Source organism: Austrofundulus limnaeus, unplaced genomic scaffold, assembly GCF_001266775.1.
Source record: "Austrofundulus limnaeus strain Quisiro unplaced genomic scaffold, Austrofundulus_limnaeus-1.0 Scaffold194, whole genome shotgun sequence".
Classification (NCBI taxonomy): Eukaryota; Metazoa; Chordata; class Actinopteri; order Cyprinodontiformes; family Rivulidae; genus Austrofundulus; species Austrofundulus limnaeus.
Window position 1 is genome coordinate 7,999 of NW_013952596.1, and position 1,570 is coordinate 9,568.

At 37.2% G+C, this 1,570-nt stretch overlaps 1 protein-coding gene across 2 annotated transcripts in view; it reads left to right on the forward strand.

The window, feature by feature from the left end:
- The window catches only part of LOC106524601 (potassium voltage-gated channel subfamily KQT member 5), a gene marked incomplete at its 5' end in the record, with an annotated part of 6,730 nt that overhangs the window by 1,763 nt on the left and 3,397 nt on the right, over nucleotides 1-1,570 (forward strand). For both annotated transcript variants that reach the window (XM_014018467.1, XM_014018468.1), the window contains 1 exon segment: nucleotides 777-903. In XM_014018467.1, the coding sequence (XP_013873921.1) occupies nucleotides 777-903 (127 nt within the window).

Below are 1,570 nucleotides of genomic sequence, written 5' to 3' on the forward strand. Positions count from 1 at the left end.
CCTACAGTATTTTTACAGTCTTTATTTTACAGTTAAAATATGTTTATCAAGTAAAGTYTAATGTTACAACTAATCATGGATCCCTTTGAAAGCCACCTCATGTGGACAGGTTAAATCCAACCTGTTTAAGATGATGTCATAGTCCCGCCTCCTGACCTACGACACCAAAACTGAGATGATTTCTTGTTTATGTTGCAAAGAAAATAATAACACATCAAATAATCTAAGGCCAAAAAGCGTTTTATCACTTTATTGAACTAAAACAAATGTTCTTTAGRCTGCTCCCTTCTTCACAGATCACCACAGGAAGTGACATCATGTGAACAATTTTTTCCAACAAATCCCTTTCCTGATGCAACATGGATTCTACCCTTCAGTTAACCCAAATATTACGTTAAATAATGTAAYTTGATCCCTTTAAACACTGGGAGGAAAACTGGTATAGATGGTTTCATGTTCCCGTGTGGGCGGAGTCACGTCAAATATCTTCACTTGCTTTAAGGACTCACTTATTCTGGATGTTTCACAGAATTCACTAACAGCTTCTAAAAGCTAAGCTATCAAATAATCTACTGACAAACTTTACCAATAATTTGGTGGAAATTTTTAATTTTGCTTTTTTTAACGAGAAGAGTGAATAATCTTCTGGTTAAATGAACTTTAAAGCATTATAAATGTAGAATAAATTACCTTTTACGTGGTTTTCTGTTTTCCTTTCTGTGGACTGTCTGTGRATCTTGGAGTGATTTTCTGTTTTGTTTTTGTGTTTAATCCAGGGTGGACCAGATCCTCGGGAAGGGTCAGATCCCTCTGGATAAGAAGATCCGGGAGAAGCTGTTGTCTGAAGGGGAAATCCTGGAGGACGTGAGCATGTTGGGCCGGGTGTGTAAGGTGGAGCGGCAGGTGAGAGCTTTAAAAAGACCATTAGAACACCTAATTTACACTGCATGGTCCGGTCCGGTCCGGTGTGAAACACAGAGGAGCTCAGAGAAGTGTGTGCAGGAAATGAGAGATCACTCAGTAAATGATAAATGTGGAATCAGAGCAAAATAATTCATTCTGTGGAAGACGCAGTGATGTTGTGCTCGACACAGTTTTGAGCAAACGAAGCAGCAGTGTGGTGAGATGGTGTTTGGAGCGCTGCTGATGATCACGTGACTACTCCTTGTTACGTCACTCTGCTGTTTCAAGACTTTTGAAAAGGACCTGATTCATGTTAAAGAGTCTTTAAAACTGGAGAGGTAGCAGCAAAGAAAAGCAACAGATTGACAATCTCAGCTGAAATAATCTTGTTTTAAATAAAAATTATCTTTAACCCCCACCCCACCCCCTACTGCATGAGAATTTCCATTTTACTCCTTATTTTAAAATACTTTTTAGTGATTTAATGTTTCTTGCCAAAGAGTATTTCTGTAATGATCCCATTGAATAATGAACTTGTGTTTTAGGTATTGGTATTAAGTACAGGTGCTGGTCATAAAATTAGAATGTCATGAAAAAGTAGATTTATTTCAGTAATTCCATTTAAAAAGTGAAACTTGTATATTATATTCATACATTACATACAAAC